General features: G+C 41.8%; 2 protein-coding genes across 2 annotated transcripts in view; one reads left to right on the top strand and one right to left on the bottom strand.

Annotated features, from left to right (window-relative positions):
- Positions 1–1,012: 1,012 nt before the first annotated feature.
- Positions 1,013–8,828, top strand: LOC103820479 (aldo-keto reductase family 1 member B7-like). The gene is made up of 10 exons (XM_009095151.4): positions 1,013–1,175; positions 1,844–2,011; positions 3,044–3,160; positions 3,824–3,901; positions 4,356–4,478; positions 5,654–5,760; positions 5,971–6,052; positions 7,006–7,089; positions 7,920–8,002; positions 8,327–8,828. Exons 1-10 carry the CDS (start codon positions 1,107–1,109, stop codon positions 8,367–8,369), a joined length of 954 nt encoding a protein of 317 aa, XP_009093399.3. The 5' UTR covers positions 1,013–1,106; the 3' UTR covers positions 8,370–8,828.
- A 632-nt stretch (positions 8,829–9,460) lies between these two features.
- CALD1 (caldesmon 1) overlaps positions 9,461–14,431 on the bottom strand; it is a 175,463-nt gene continuing 170,492 nt past the window's right edge. Inside the window, 3 exon segments of the mRNA XM_018919821.3 lie at positions 9,461–11,150; positions 12,248–12,281; positions 12,513–12,593. Of these exon segments, the coding sequence (XP_018775366.2) occupies positions 11,122–11,150; positions 12,248–12,281; positions 12,513–12,593 (144 nt within the window). The 3' untranslated portion in view covers positions 9,461–11,121.

Raw genomic sequence — 14,431 nt, 5'->3', positions numbered from 1 at the left:
ATGACAACTTTTCACCCCAAGCAAAAAGAAAGGGGTTATTTGGGCTAAAGCACTCTGTGTTGACAAGCTGCAATCTCAAATCCCTTGAGCAGCATCTGACACCCTCCCAGCACTGGGTGAAATTTTAACAGGGGGCCAGGGAAGAGATTCCTTCCACAGACTGATGGTCCAGCAGGGAGCCCAGCCCTCTGCAGAGACAGAGAACACAGAAATGAGCTCAAAGGTAAGGCCACGTTCCCTTCTAATGAATTCCTCTCTGAACAGGCAAGCCTAATATTTTTGAGGAAAAATATGAAAAATTCAGTCCATTTGCCACCACTGGAGAAAATCCTCCAATGGGCACCCATTGCCTCGGGCAGAAATTCTCCTGGCAGCCAACAGTCCCTGTCAGCTGTGGTACCATAGAGTGATCAGGGGTGGAAAAGACTCCAAAGTCATCGAGTCCAACCAGTCCTCATCACATCTGCCACCAACCCACCATGTCCCCAAGTGTGGATGGCAAGGGACAGAGAGAGAGAAAAGGCAAGTGTTTCTCACAGCAGCTTATGAGAATTCTCAGGCAGTTGTAAGGATGTGATAACTTGTTAAGTATAAGCAATCTGCAGGTGGTGGTTTTCTCCTTCATCTTTCTGTTCTTCTCAAGGACCGTGAGGAAGGTGATTTTGTTAGTTAGCCAATCAAATAGAATCTATTGTACCACTCTGTAAAAACCACGCGGTTCTCTCGAATAAAGCCTTCTTTGCTCTTTCTACCTCCTGCCTGCTCCTGTGTCATTCTCGGTGCAAGAGTGACACCCAAGTGCCACATCCATGCATCTTTTGAGAGCTTCCCGGGCTGGCGATCCCACCACAGCCCAGCAGAACGCGTGCGGAGCGCCAGCTCGGCTGCTGAGACCTTTGCTCTGGGTTTGCTGAGACATTTGCTCAAGGTTTGCTCTTTTCCAACAAAGAGCTAAATCAGCACTGAGCCTTCCCGCAGCCTCAGAAGCTGCCGGGCATCCCGTGTGTGTCGCCGGTGACGAGGCGGGGAGGGGCGAGGCGGGGCCGGGCCAGCTCCGGTCCTTATAGCGGCTCCGAGCGACGGACGGACCGACGGACAGCGGCAGCATGGCTATCCCCTGTGTGGAGCTCAGCAACAAGATGAAGATACCCGCCCTGGGGCTGGGCACCTGGCAGGTACCGGCGCAGGAGGGAGGGTGGGGATCCGGCGGGAGATGCCGAGATGCGAAATAAAGTTAAAAACAATAAAATAGAGAAGGAGTCAGCCCTGCAATAGCGGGATCCGTGCCCTGCGTGGGCACGATGCGGCCGATGGCGGCCGCTTGTATAACCGGGCGGGATGCCAGGCGCGGGGGGGCAGCGGGGAGCAACAGGCAAGGGGGAAAAAGGCAGAAAAAAATATAAATGAGGGGCTGGGGAAGGTGGAAGGAGGCACAGAATAAAAGAAAGAAGCCGAGCAAGAAGAGCGAGCGGCAGCGCTCGCAGCCCCGGGATGGGGTCGCGGTCTGGGGGGTCTGGGCACGGAGCCGCCCTGGCGGGGAGGATTTGGGGAAGGTGAAGCGGCGAAACTTCTTGGGCAACACAGGGAGCAAAGAGGGGAAATGGCAGTGGGGGCTGCGCTGCTGGCGGTGGCAGAGCTGGAAGTCTTGCAGAAACCAACTCCGTTCTGCTCTGTGCCCGGTCCCTGCAGAAATGCCCGCAAACTCCGGCGGGTTTCAGTGAAATGCTGGGGATGAGGAAACCCCAGGAACAGCTGGAAAGGGGGACCGTGAGGAGCTGTCACAGCACTGGGACCTGCCAGGGGGACATGGCAGAGCTCATGGCTGGCTTCTGTTTGCTTCTAGGCTCCTCCGGGAAAGGTGGAGGAGGTGGTGAAGTTTGCTATCGATGCCGGCTACCGCCACTTCGACTGTGCCTACTTCTACCGGAATGAAAATGAAATAGGGAACGCGGTCCAGCAGAAGATCAAGGAGGGAGCTGTGAAACGGGAAGACCTCTTCATTGTCACTAAGGTACAAGGATGCAAGATTATTGGGGCATTTAGCTTTTCTTGCAGAGAAACCTTTGTTGTACCTGTAAAGTTACTTAGGGACCTATTCCCTTCTCTGACGTTCACTTCATGGTTTTCTTCTTGTGTCTGAAAAGTCCCATCCTGTATCTGCAATTTGGATTTGGCTTTATCAGGAACTATTGACAACTTAGGAAAGATATCACAGCTATTGCTGATCTAATAATTTCCTGACATTAATTAAGACAATTTTACCAGATGTTCAATTGGACACACCCAAGATAAGGGGGGGAAAAAGTTAAAAAAAAAAAGGCAAGACAGTTGTCTGGATTCATCAGTGCTAAGCACAACATTTGAAAAGTCTGTCAGGTACAAATGGCAATCCTGAAAGGGAACAGAAATCAAAGTATTTTATAGGTGTTTTCTTCATTCCTTATCGCATCCACTTGTCCCAGATGTGCTCCTTAACAAAAAGAACAGTTCAGCTAATAAATTTGGGGGTTTTCACCAGCAAAACCAGAAAACTTTGAGTATAACTAAGATTTTCAACATTAAGCTTTGTTTTCGTTAAAGAATGTGGTTTCATTTAACAATACTTGTTCTTCTATTTAAACAACTTGAATTTTGATTTCAAAAATGAAGTGAAATTGACAACCATTCTCCGTTCTCTTCTCTTTTCTGTCCCAATTAAAAGGTTCAGAAAGAAGGTACCTATGAGCTGCTCAACAGTCAAAATTTAGGCTGAAAACAACACTTGTAACACTAACAGGTTTGCTGTGTCAGATGCCAGATTGTTAGTTTTATATCTGAGAATATCTTCTCATAAGGGGGAATCCTGACTCCACCTTCATCCCAGTTTGCTTTGTGGTGTGTTTGTCCTGCCTAAACAGGGAAATGTTTCATCCTCATCTCCAGCATGTCCTGACTTCAGTGGGGAGGGAGTTTTCCTCCCACACCTCCAAGTGAGAAGCTTCTGTGCCCTGCTCTGTCCTGTGGGAGCTGTAAAGTGACAGTCAGGCTTGGTCTCTTCCCACAGCTGTGGAACACCTTCCATGAGAAGTCCCTGGTGAAGGTTGGATTCCAGAGGAGCCTTGCTGCCCTCCAGCTGGACTACCTCGACCTCTACCTGATGCACTTCCCCATGGGATTCAAGGTACTCCTGCTCTCCACACCTTTCCTCCTCACCTGCCCAGGGTTCTCTCATCTTTGCTGGGGCCATCTTCATCACACAGCTGGGATTTGGGGTTCATTGGGCTCTTCCCTGGTCCCTGTGGTAGCAAGAATTAGGTGTGTTTTATCACAGGGGCCTGGCTTTTCATGCCTTTTGGAATGAGGTGTAGGTGTGAGCCCCCTGGGTCTTCTGGGAACCAGCACAGGATGGTGGTTACAGCATGGACTTCTAAGTTTTGGGGGATGTTGGGTTGGCCTGAAGTAACCAGCAGTGAAAAATGAGGCATAGCACAGAAGTAGTGTGTTTCCTCCCCCAGTCCACATCAGTGTAAAAGAAATAAGAAACTTGAATAAAGGGGCTGTGGAGTGTCAGTTCCCTCCTCTCCAGTTACATAATTATTATTATTATTAAGTTACATAATTATTACTAATCCCCACACTCTTTGCATGCAGACACTCATTTTGCAAAATATGGCCCTCATCCAAAAGAGAATACTAATGGACAAGCATCATTTTTAGTTGTGCAAGATGTTTAAACAACCTGCTAACCTTTGCTGCCTGTAAAGGCAGTGCAAAGTGCTGGCACACTGTAGAAAATTCAACACTTAAAAATTAAGTCTGTGTATTACCTGCCTTGATTTACCAGGCTGGTGAAGAGCTGCATCCCCTGGATGACAAGGGTCACAGTATTCCCAGTGACACAGATTTCCTGGACACATGGGAGGTAAGTCACTGTTTGCTCTTCAGAGAAAGTATCAGCTCTAAAGATGGAGCAGAGATCTGTGTGCAAAATGAAATGGAGGTTTGGGTATGAAGGATAGACACACAAAATTGTATTTCAGCCTGCTTGTAGCTCTTGTTTTGGGGAGCAAGAAGGGGATGTGTTCAGTAAGGCTAAAGAGAAGGAAGCTATCAGCACTGCAGTTACTGTTCCTAAAATATTTGGATACACACAATGGTAGAACCAACCCTTCAAATTAATCTGGGTGTGGCTGTTAATTTACTGGGCATTCATACAGTTAGGATTCTATTTTCTTTTATGAACTGAGATACTTTTATGTAATCTACTCTAGAGTGAGTTGTTTGTTCATTTGCCGCAAGCTTGAGAGAAATAAAATAATGTAGCTTGACAGCAATACCAGCAACTCACACCCACCTTGGTTGTCCTTACTCATTAGGCCATGGAGGAGCTGGTGGATGCTGGCCTGGTAAAAGCCATTGGAGTCTCCAACTTCAACCATGAACAGATTGAAAGAATCTTGAACAAGCCAGGACTGAAGCACAAGCCTGTAATGAACCAGGTGAGAATTTTGTTTCCCTTCCTCAGCTAACCTTGCAGTCTGGAACCATAGAATGGATTAGGATGAAAATCCTTACTTTAAGGATTGTCTAGATCACCTTTTCATGAGGCTGGAACTTAAGAAGTATTCCTAAATATATTTAGAATGTGTGTCTGTGTGTATACATATATAATCAGAGTATACCTAAATTCATATAATATATAATAGACATGTTCTATATAAATAATATATAATATATGTTTAGAGTAATCTTAAATATATTCAGCAAAATCCCCACTGGGAGCTTCTGCACCAGCATGGGACTATAGAAGGATGCACAGGACTTAGTTATTTTTCATAAAATAAACCACTCAACTTCATTATAGAAAGGAGGTTGAAGAGTCCAATTACATCACAAATTCTCACCACATACCTCATGAACATAATCACAGGACAGCAGCAGCTTAGGGACTTTCTGATTTTCTTCCATTTCCAAAATTCTTGGCACGCAGCTGAGGGTGCTGGATGCCCATCTCTTCCAGATGGGGAGTATGCAGAGAAATGCCCACAGCAGCTCAGGTCTAAGTTAACTACTCTACAGGTTTTTCATGTCACCATGCCTGCTGGTGAAGCTCCAGTGTCCAGATACAGCTGGGTGTGAGCACAGACACAGCCCTGAGGTCATGCCATGGCCTGGGCAGCTGAGCAGCATCCCCATCCCCAAATCCTGTTGCTTTCAGGATCTCTTACCCAAACATCCATTTGCAACATGAGCTTGCTTCCTTAGGGTAGCTCAGATCATCTCCCCAAGCTTCTTCAGCAATGAGAGAGGCTCCTTGAGGCAAGGAGAGGTTGGGGGCATCAGAGCAGAAAAAGAGCTTGAGGCATTCTGAGCTGCCCCTCTGACGATGCAGTCCTGCCCTGCAGGAGTCCAGGAAGGCTCATTTCCCAGATTCCACACAGACAACACTCTTCTCATCTAGTTTTGCTTTCTGTGGGTAATACATAGCATGAGAAAGCTCTGTTCTCTGCTACCCCTCTAGGTACTGCTGTGACTTTAATCACTTTTTATAAGGTAGATTTCAATCATGAAGTCAAGTCTTCACATTTTCTTTGACCCGAGAGGATTTAAAATGTAATGCTCTGCAGCTCAGCAAAGTCTGCCTCTTTCATCAACCATCTTTCTGTGCCTGCAGGTGGAGTGTCATCCATACCTGACCCAGGAGAAGCTGGTCAAGTACTGCAAATCCAAAGGGATTGCTGTGACAGCCTACAGCCCCCTGGGCTCTCCTAACCGCCCGTGGTGAGAGAGCTCTGCAGCCTTTCTGAGCACAAAACACTGCAGTTGAACTAGGAAGACTATTAGCATTATTATTATTACTATTATAAAATTAGGTAAATGATACAGTTAAAATGAGAAGTTCTGTTGTCTTGATGCAGATTGTCACATGATACAAGGCTCCTACAGGGAAGCCATCACCTTTCCATTGCCACCATCCCTTTTTTTTAACAGGGCTAAGCCAGGGGAACCCACACTTATGGATGACCCCAAGATTAAAGACATTGCAGCTAGGCATCATAAAAGCCCTGCCCAGGTAAGGTGTCAGAGCAAACCATTCCTCCTCCTAGGATGTTTTACAAGACAGTCCTAGCAGATGCTTCCTTCTCTAGAGATCCATTACATTGGGCTTGAATTTGACTCTTCATTCGGCCCAAGGTCTTAACAGCATTCCTAAAAATTATCAGCTATTTTCAAGGAGGTCTTGAGTGCCAAGTTTTGGGTTGGGCTGATCAGCAGTGGTACATGCTTACCTCAGGCATTCACCTTCCTAGATTTTTATTCCTTTTTCCAGCTAAGTTATTCTTCAGAAGAGTCCTGTAATTTGGAGACACATTTAATTGCCTCCAATCTGCTCATGTTCACAAAGAATTGTTGAAAGCTGCTTGATTATTTAAGATTTTTTTTTCCTATCTTTGTTCACTAATCACACAAATTAGTTGTTGCCTGGGGTATGCAGAACCTGCACTTCAAACAAAGCCACGTGTTCATATACAATCAAAGACAATCATATTTTAGGGCAGAGCAGGATGAAAACATTGTATGCAACAGTTGGGGTTTTTTTAGGGGGGAGGGGAACTTTTGCATTCTGTAAATACATTTTTCCTTTTATGGACTTCCAAAAGCTGAACCTTTGTGAGTACTTACCTGTGAGCCCAAAATAATCTGTAGTGTCATTATGCTCATTGAGTCTGAGCAATCACATCATACAAAGCCAGAGCATCATTATTTTTCTCCCCTTGCTACTACCCTAAACAAAACCAAAACAAATCCTGCAAAAGCCACAATGTAGAAAAAAAAATACAGTTTGCCAGTCTTCTGTCAAATACATGAGCAAATCCTGGCATATTGAACTCCTGTGTGCAATATGTAGTCTTCCAAAGAGTGAAAAATAAGTTGTAGATTAAAAGAAAAAACAAAATCCACAAAATGGGTTTGAATAGATTTGCTGGGAGCTCAGTGTTCATGCTCCTCCTTGGTCTCTCCTAGGTCCTGATCCGCTTTCTGGTGCAGAGAGACATCATTGTCATTCCCAAGTCTGACAAACCACACCGTGTGGAGGAGAACATGAAGGTGAAGATCCCCTGGGAAATGCTGCAGCCTGGCTTTGTGCAGGATGGGCACCCACACCCATAGCCCCTCTGTGTTTCCAAGCAGCACCTGGGGCACTGGAAGGGGGATCCAGAGATTTGAAAATCTGGGGAAAAGCATTTTGTTCCTGCTGGGAGAGAAATGGGTTACACCAGGGCTGTCTGAGCTCTGCTGCTGGAGAAAGGAGCCCCAGATCTGGACTTGCCCTTGGGGAAAAGGTTAACAAGTCCTTGGGGTGTAAAGGAACAAGCTGAGAACAAACACCAGACCTGTTAGAGTTTGTCTCACTGTGAGGCTGTGGCTCTCCTTGGCAGTGAAGTTTAGCTGGATGTTTGCTCACAAGGTGTGGCATCTTATTAAATAACTCTGTATTGCTTTCAATCCATGGTGGGAGGGTTTGGAGTAATTTTTCCCCATGAACCCCTAGCAAGAACTCTTCAGATGATGACCTGTGAGGCAGCTCTTTGCAGTTGGTACCCAGTAGCCCTCTCTTGTAGCAGAAAATTTACCTCCAGTTCCAGTGTTTGTGAGACATCCTGAGCACCTGAAGTCTCTGTGTGCATTACAGCCCAAAGTGCAGTGGTGCTGGAGTTCAGCCACCCAGAAATGTAAGACCTTGCTATGAACAGCACCTCAGAAACAAAAGGACTGTCTTGATGACTTCAAGGGTTCTTATTTGCCTGAGAAATGAGAGGATTGCTCAACAGTGCTTAATGCATTCCTACCTCAAGTCCTAAGTGCATGAAGCACACTTAGGAGCTAACTACTCACAAACCTAACTAAAAACAGTTTTTTTTCCTCTTTCCTGCTAGGTGTTTGACTTTGAACTGTCCAAAAAGGAGATGGATGTCATCCTCAGCTTTAACAGGAACTGGAGGGCAGTTCCAGTGAACCAGTATGTTTATTATCCTTACTATCCTTTTGTCCTATTTCTGTCTGTATTTTCACACACTCCGTCTCGAAAACAGACATGACCAAAACCAAAACTTTGAGCTTGAATGAGGCATGTCCTGGAACTTGAGGAGGGAGATTCATTTGGAGGGTTCCATCCAGCATGCTGGTGTTCCAGGGGCTTTCCCACAGGCCTGTGTTCAGTTCAGTGACAGCTGCAGAGCCCCTGAGTACGCTGGCATTTGGGGAGGGAGGGAGGCTGCAGCAGGGAAATGCTGCCCAGGAATCTTTCTGCACTGCTTGAATAACAAGGTCTTTCTCTTTTCAGAGCTGTCAACCACAAGGACTACCCATTCAAAGCAGACTATTAAATGCAGGAGGTTCCTGCAGTACCTCCGTTTACCTCCTTCCAGATTAGATGTGCTCTGCAGCTTCTTCATTTCTTCTTCTGTACTTGATAATTGTTATGAGCAGTTACTTTTTCCTCCCTTTTTTTTCCAGGAGGAGACCACTAACTGATGCAGCAATAAGGGTGGGGTTTTTGTAAAGATGCTTAGCAGAAATCTGGTTTTGGTTAGTAGTAAAAAGACAATGTCTTTTCCTTTCCTTTTTATCTGGTCTTCCTTAACTAGAGACATGCTGAACCAAAAACCAGGGACTTACATGGACTTTTTATATGTTACTTCCAGTGTGGTCAGTCATACTGGCTCATCAGTCACTGTCAAAGAATGCTCTAGTTACATTGCTTTTTATATTTTTGTGATTTTCATAGTGTATTTCTAATGCTTTAAAATTTAATATGAATAAAGTTTATTAACCACAAAAGTTGATCAGTGTACATAGTTTTATAAAATTTTTCTAAAGTCTGGGGTTTTACAAATTTTAATACAGATAGAAATAAGTTTCTGTAATCCCTGTGCTAGGACATAGAGATCACTTTGTGGCTTATTCTTCAAAACAGGATTGTGCTCTAGCTGGGACCTAAAGAACAAAGGTTGCCTCACACATCCCTTCATCTGAGCACCTAGAAACTGAACCCCTGTGTGATTCCTGGGGAAAGCTGAAGGCAGCATCATGGGCAGGGATAACTCACAGTAAAGGACACAAGGGCTGCCTCCAACATCAGACTGGGAGTCTCAAACAAACTTAGATTTGTGCAGGTCTGCTGGCAGCACCCAGAAAATTACACTCAGACACAGGCTGGCTTTATCTAAGGAAAAGCACAGCAAAAAATCTTCTTAAAAATCACCAAAGCAAACCCTGAGGCAGCCTCACAGTTAATTCCTATAAGATATTTTCATATTCAAATACTTTTTTTTCAGATTTTGTCAGGCTAAACCCAAGCTGGTTTGTGGCATCAGAAGGAACATCCTTAGGGGTTCTTCACCTTATCCCACAGGGACTCAGCACAGCTCCTACCCCACTTACAACTGATCCATTCCTGCTCATTAACAAACGGGGCTGCTGATGGAAATATTCCATTTATTGCAGATGCAGTTTCAGAATACATTGTTTGAACAAATAGTTTTTATTGCAGCTATCAGATGTATTTGAAAGACTCAGAGGAGTGTTTACAAAACCCCCAAACAAAAACCACGACAACTCACAGACAATGCCAGGCACAGTTTCACCCCCTAGAGACAACTTTGTGCATCCCTAGATGTAAACAAGATGGTTCAGCCAAGCAGGGGAGCCCAGCTTTGGGTTGAAATAGAAATTTACACTTCTTCAGGAAGAAGCCAGTGCTGTAAGACATGGAAGGGGGGATAAGGGAGGTCCTGGGGGTCCTGGTGCACAACAAAGCTGTTCACAACGTGCTCAGGGGCTGCTTGAGTTGCTCAGTTTATGCCACCCATACACTGTAGGATGTAAATGCTAAACTGTAGGGCATGTAAATCCAAACCAAGCTGACGTCCTAAAGCCATGTGTTTGCTATGTACAAATGAAAACAACTGTAAATAAGATATTCAGGGGAGAGAGGTAAAAAGAAGCATCACAAAGATAGAGGTTTACTTCATTTTCTCTGGACCTGGTGTAGGGCACTGATGGATGGCAAGATTTGGTGTACAGTCATTTGAAACAAGCTCCAACTCTGCATTTTTTTCTTTTTAATTATGGTAGTTTTATATAAATTAAACTACAACATTTTATACAAGTGACCTATTTTTGACCCTCTATACCCTTACCTTTTCCTCTTTTAAAAACTATACTTTCTTTTTAATTACCCATTACTGGGCAACTGACATTTAAACTTTTTTTAATACTTATCTCACCATACCTTTAATGACAATTATGAAATCTTACTATAGAAAAGTGTGTGATTTTGTCTTTATTTTTTTTTAAGCTGTGATATTGGCTAATTATGTATGTTTATTGCTAAATATAATACTCTAGCACATATTAAAGCATTCTACCATTAGTAGTGCCTTTAGGCTAAACTTTGTAAAGCTATGTGTGTATATATATTCTAGATTGCATTCAATTACTAGTCACTAACAACAAAAAGAAATATCAGTACCGCTGTCAGCTAACATATTCATCCAAATTTAGGTATTAACTTAAACTAGAATGGAAAAATTGATACTTAAAAAAAGTATAAAACAAAAAAAAATATAACATGTTATTGATGCAGTATTTCTCATGACATGGGCAACTTACAGAAAATATTACATTGTCAACTAAAGATATTTCTTCCATGCCTTAGTCTAAAGTGCAGAAAGAAAAAAACTTCTGTATTACAAAAGTAACCATTGGTTTTATAGGTTTACTGCACACCTTTCCCCAGCAACTTCACTTGAACATGTGTTTTGGGTTGACCTCTAATGCCAGCTGAAATCTCTGTTCAGATACAGATTTATGACTGTCAGTAGGAGAGTCTGTATATTTCACAGCATGGGTTTCTTTAGGAATAAAGGCTCTTGTGCAAAGGCAGTACTATTCTGATGAATGTCTAGACTGATTATTAAATACAGTGCTAATATACATGGTTTTAACTGGGATAATGCAAAAAAAAAAAAAAAAAGACATTTTGGTAAATAAACATAAATATAAAAAGAACAATTTAGCACTTTTTCCTTTTTTTTTTTTCCCCAAACTGATTGGTCCAGCGTCTTTAGTGGCCTCCTAGGGTTCTTTCTCAAATTGTCTCAAACCTGCTGAGAAAGAGACAGATTAAATATGGCTTGCAACAGCCCAAAGACATCTCTAGAACAGAAAAGGCACAAAAAGCCCTCTAGGATAACATGTAAGGAGGCAGGACAGTGCTGGCGGTGCTCTCAGGTGGCTCCCAGGAGGACAAAAATCAGGATTTCAGCCTCTGAGGAGAGGCTCAGCAACCTCTGACCCCTCTGCTGGGACTGCTCCTGTGGGTGGAGAACACCTTCCATGGGAGCAGGGCTGCACTAGCCCTGAGCCAGCCCAAAAACCCTTCTCCTGACACTTGGGCTTGAAAAAGGACAGGAGGAACAAAACAATTCTGCTTTGCATGACTCAGCCAAAAAGAAAAGTTCACAGGTGCACCACACATAGAACCACTACACAAACCATACACCTTTACATGAAACCACTAAAAATGTGTGGGCACACACTGGAGTGCAGAAAACCAAGAGTTTGTCTCCATTTGATCATTTTTCTCTTAGCAAAGAATAGAGGGATGTTGCAAAGCATCCTTAAAGCCATTAAATTGGTCAGTGAACTTCCAGTCTTCCCTACTGGTTCTTAGCCATACAATTAGCTTAATTGGCTTTATTTGGAGTGCTTTAAAACAAAAAAATAAAATAAAGATTAAATAAATAAAAAGAAATAAATATTAAATAAAATTTAAAATTCAAGTAAAAAACTAAGAGGGCTATTTTGTTGATTTCTTTCTGTAAAACTAGGTCATGTTTCTATTTGCATTATGTTATTATATGTATATAATACAAATATTATATACATATAATAATATGTATATTATCAAATATTGTATGTATTATTTATTTAAATACACGTATAAATATTGTATGTAAATATCAAATATTGTATGTATTATTTAATTAAATACACATATAATCATGTTTGTTAACATTATATGCATAACTTGATTATATATATTATATTATATTATATTATATTATATTATAGTATATTAGATTATATTATATTATATTGTATTATATGTATTATATTATATTATTATATTATATTATATGTAATAATATGTATTAAACTTTAGAAACAGGTGCAATATATGCATTATGGCATTACTTACCATTAGTCTCTGATTTTTTCCCTGTGGCTGATACCTGTTTGAAAAAGCAAAAAACACATTATTAAAATTCCATACAGGAGAAAATTGCATTTATAACAGAGAAAAAAAAAAAACCCAAAGATGTCCACACATAACACAGCTCTGCCAAACAGGAATATAAAAGTATACACTGCTTTCTGAACCTCACTGTGCTTTCTTTTATAGATAAAAAGGTGGGTTAGTAACAGAATATTACCCAGTAAACACCAGCCAGAAGTGTGATTACCTTAGAAGCAGCAGCTGGCTTCTCCACTGACTGCTTCTCCCAGAGATTTCGTTTGCCAGACACATCTCCTGGTCTTAAATCCTGTATTTTAATGTCAGAGAACAGAAACCAACATTAGTACAGGTTTATTTCCACTTGTTAAAGAAAAAGCTAAAATGCAACTTGCTCACCAGAGAAGTTCCATCAGAGGTAAATATTACACTGTCTGTTAGTTATGAAGATCTGTATTTCACAAAATAACTCCACACATATCCATGTTTTAAGACAAAAAACAATCCTGTTGCATCTCTTTCATATGGCACAGACTGGTCCTAACTCAGTATGTTCAATTTAGGGAGTGCAGTGAAGAGTTACTGCACCCTCAGATTTTTACAAAAAAAAAAAAAATCCATTTTTTTGCAGAAGAAACCCCACATTTTTTCAGGGAAAGTATTTCTACTAGGGAGGAATTAAAAAATAGCTTTTCTTGGTTATTTTAGGTCAAAAGAAAAATCTTTTCCTTAAAAAATTATGTTAAAAATAGAGTTGGGAGTTTTATTACAACAGAAGAGGAGATCCTGCTCTACATTTCAGCACTTATCACTGTAGCCCTTCATATCCATTTAAATTTCCATTTCCACTGCATCCTTTGCAACCTTAGGATGTGCCAATCACTAGCCTGACAGAAAAAAAGCAACAAAAAAACCCCCAAAACCGAACAAACCCAAAAAACAACAAAAAAAATTTTAAAAAAACACAAAAAAAACCCAAACCAGATGAGATAAAGTGATTAAAGAATAGCAGAAATCTCTGAAAATGAGTGTATTAATGAGACCTTAATCAAAACTCATAAAAATGCCAATTAGCTTCTTGGGGAAAAGGAGGGCTGCAAATGAAAATGAAAATTGCTGGGCAGCTGGGTTGATTTTTACCTCTGTGTATAGCAAACAAGAGACTCAAACAATCTTGGACATAAATGCTCTTTTTTTCAGGAAGTATTCAAGTATTTTGTACTGGCCATCCCTGGGGAGGTAAAGTTTTCTACAGGTGAGAATTTCCCTCTGTGGAATGCTCAGTGGTGAATGGAAATGAGATTCCTGCAAGGGGTATTTGCACCCATCAGAGAGCTCTAGAACTGATCATAATTTGCAGCCACACAAGGTTGTTGATGATTAAAACCTGAAGAAAATTCTGCTCCTTAAAAAGGCAGTTCAGTAGTAACAGAGGAAGGAAGAAAGCAATTTTGACCTTATCACAAAGCCATTTGCAGGGGACATCAACACAAACCCTCTTCCACAGTCCTGAAATAATTTGGGATATGTGACTTTGGTTCACTGTAAAACTGAAATCTTTGCTCTGCCTTGAATTTAGTATTTTTCTAAAATCCACAAGAAACTTGATGGTCACAAAAACTTTGAACATTTTTCAATTTTGGTGGAATGTGATGGGGGTGAGGAGTTATTTGCTAAATAAGAAATTCTAGGCTTTCCTTTCATTTACCCTGACTAAAAAAAAAATTAAAAACAGACATTATAGATGTATATAAACCTTCATAGTCAATTATAAACAGGTTTACCTGACCAACTTAGCAAACAGACCCCCAAAGAAGAAGAATAGGAGGAGGGCGTGTTCCTTCAAGCAGAGACATTGAAAGAAGAAAGAACAATCTATTGAGAAAGAGGGAAATTAGGACACAGATAGAAACAGTTGGCTGAGGGAAAAACAAGAGATTAGTTTTACATTGTCTAAAAGATGCAACTTGAAAGAAAAGAGGGAAAAATCTGGAGGCAGATTCTGTAGTGGACAATGCTGGACATTTCAAACTCCTCTTTAGGACAAATAGGAGTGTGAAATGAGAATGTGTTTTTCAGGCTGCACTTTTCACAAAGGGCAGCTGAACTGGCAGAAAAACACTGCACAAGGACACAGGAAGAAATCAG

The sequence above is a fragment of the Serinus canaria genome, chromosome 1A, assembly GCF_022539315.1.
Source record: "Serinus canaria isolate serCan28SL12 chromosome 1A, serCan2020, whole genome shotgun sequence".
In the NCBI taxonomy this organism is placed as follows: domain Eukaryota; kingdom Metazoa; phylum Chordata; class Aves; order Passeriformes; family Fringillidae; genus Serinus; species Serinus canaria.
Note: the sequence above shows the minus strand (reverse complement) of the source record. Positions and strands in the feature narration are given on the sequence as shown.

Bases quoted from the DNA above. Each gene is read 5' to 3' on its own strand.
- LOC103820479 (XM_009095151.4), top strand. From the start codon at position 1,107: ATGGCTATCCCCTGTGTGGAGCTCAGCAACAAGATGAAGATACCCGCC. The intron at 3,902-4,355 runs GTAAGTCACTGT...CTTACTCATTAG, and splicing joins ATTTCCTGGACACATGGGAG to GCCATGGAGGAGCTGGTGGA. The intron at 6,053-7,005 runs GTAAGGTGTCAG...GGTCTCTCCTAG, and splicing joins ATCATAAAAGCCCTGCCCAG to GTCCTGATCCGCTTTCTGGT.